Source organism: Lineus longissimus, chromosome 6 (genome assembly GCF_910592395.1).
Source record: "Lineus longissimus chromosome 6, tnLinLong1.2, whole genome shotgun sequence".
NCBI classification, from domain to species: domain Eukaryota; kingdom Metazoa; phylum Nemertea; class Pilidiophora; order Heteronemertea; family Lineidae; genus Lineus; species Lineus longissimus.
This window is the reverse complement of record NC_088313.1, coordinates 14391830-14393680: the sequence shown is the minus strand read 5'-3', so window position 1 is coordinate 14393680 and position 1851 is coordinate 14391830. Positions and strand designations below refer to the sequence as shown.

General features: G+C 45.2%; 1 protein-coding gene across 1 annotated transcript; it reads right to left on the bottom strand.

The window, feature by feature from the left end:
- Window positions 1–339: 339 nt before the first annotated feature.
- On the bottom strand, window positions 340–1525 carry LOC135490002 (uncharacterized). The gene is made up of 2 exons (XM_064775647.1): window positions 919–1525; window positions 340–693 (listed from the first exon to the last, which is right to left on the bottom strand). Exons 1-2 carry the CDS (start codon window positions 1051–1053, stop codon window positions 340–342), a joined length of 489 nt encoding a protein of 162 aa, XP_064631717.1. The 5' UTR covers window positions 1054–1525.
- Window positions 1526–1851: the final 326 nt, after the last annotated feature.

Genomic DNA, 1851 nt, shown 5'->3' with positions numbered 1-1851 from the left:
CCCCAAATAGGCCCTGGGGTACAACTAGGCTAGCCCGGATATTGCAGGTACCAGCTGAAACCAAGTTTAAATGATCAAGCACACCATAGGGAATGCAAAATTATCAACGGCAGACAAAATGTCCATTGCTATGACCCTGCCAGACCCCCCCCCCCCCCCCCATAGGCCCTGGGTTACATCTTGGCTAGCCCAGATATTGTAGGTCGGATGTGGTCGTTAGATGTATACAAAACTACAAGTATCTGAGACAAACTAGCTACATGATGGCACTGATGCAGGCAAGGTGATAAAAAAAGACATATTGAGAAGTATGATCTCATTAAGAGTTGTTCTTATATCTCACTTTCGCTGGTCTGGTCCAGAATCCGTGTCAATGTCAGTATCATCATCATACAAGTCTTCAGTTTGCCCGCCGGCGTCTTCATCAGTATTCTCAACTCCCTCACTCCTACGATCACCTCCAAAAAGGTTGTCAGGTTCTGCAGGCCCAGGATACCAATCAGGTGTGTAATATCCATGTTCATCCTTCCATCCGTACTGCAGTGGGTCCAAATCATGATCTGGTTGTGGAGAGTCCGCATTATCCCAGACAATAGACACATAATGTGCACGGCGAGTCTTATTTGACAGAGCTTTTCCACACGGTAGTAGTAGCGCACGGTCAACCTTTTTTACATTGGCCATTGGGTTTTCCTGAAATATCAGAATTGACAATGATAGATTTTGGTAGATGAACATTACATTTTTTCGATTGAGTAGGATACGGATATCCTTGGTACCCGGTTATACCGGTACTGACATAGTCTTGAAGGGGAAAGGCCTCATATAAAAGGAGATTCGAAATGGTGGGGCTTTAAGGTTTATAGATCTGTAAACTTACTATTGTATTCTCCAATTATTTTCTGAAGAACATCTCACCTGATTAATTTTTCCTGTCATTTGAACCAGTTTGTTGTGCCTTGCTCGATTCACTTCCTTCACGTCCTTCATTCCATACAGGGAACACACATACTCCTCCGCTTTCTTTTGGCTTGGTTCTTCTCTGGATGACATACTGCTAAACAACTTGATCAAATTCCCATCGTCGTTGTTCTCAAGCAGCTCGTAGGGCTGTAAAACGACGACGTGAAATCACAGCCTGTGAAGGCGTGTAGGCCAGGCAGTGCAGCTGAAAGTCCGGCTTGTTTCAACTCTAAGGCATTGGCAATGCTTGTTATGTCAATTTACCTGCGGCTGTTGCCTGAACCGCAGTCCATGATGATCGACTTCAGTGGTATCCCACTCATATTATATTCCGCCCAAGCATCCCCAAGATTATCACGATGACATCAGTGTCCGAGGCTCGAATGAGGAGACTACCAGTGACCGAGGCAGCATGGAATGCTATAAGGGTATCTGCTTCCTCATGGTTTCCTTGCAGTGAGTCTGGAGAGTTGACAGTCATCTTGCAGCTGGTTTGACTGAATACTATGCGAAGACAGTTACCCCCATACGAGACGAGAAGTGTCTTCTTTCCAAGGATGGCCCCGTACTGGTCCTTCTGCCACTCAATCATCAAGAATTTGGCCAGTTGATCCTTGAAAATGCCATTCTGCAGCAACTTCTGGCAACTCTGTTTGGGAGCTTGCTCGCTACCACTTATGATGAAAGGTTGATCTTCAACCCCACGTAATTTTTTCTTTCACTTTCTTCAAGGGAAGAAGGCAGATACTTGTCAAACAAGACATGAATTTCTTGTCCATGCGCAATGCTTGAGCAAACATGGCCCAACAGACCTCTTGCAAGATTCCCGTATGAGGATATGTTTCCAACAGCTGAAAGATATGAGTGAAGCAGCAGTCCACCATCAAT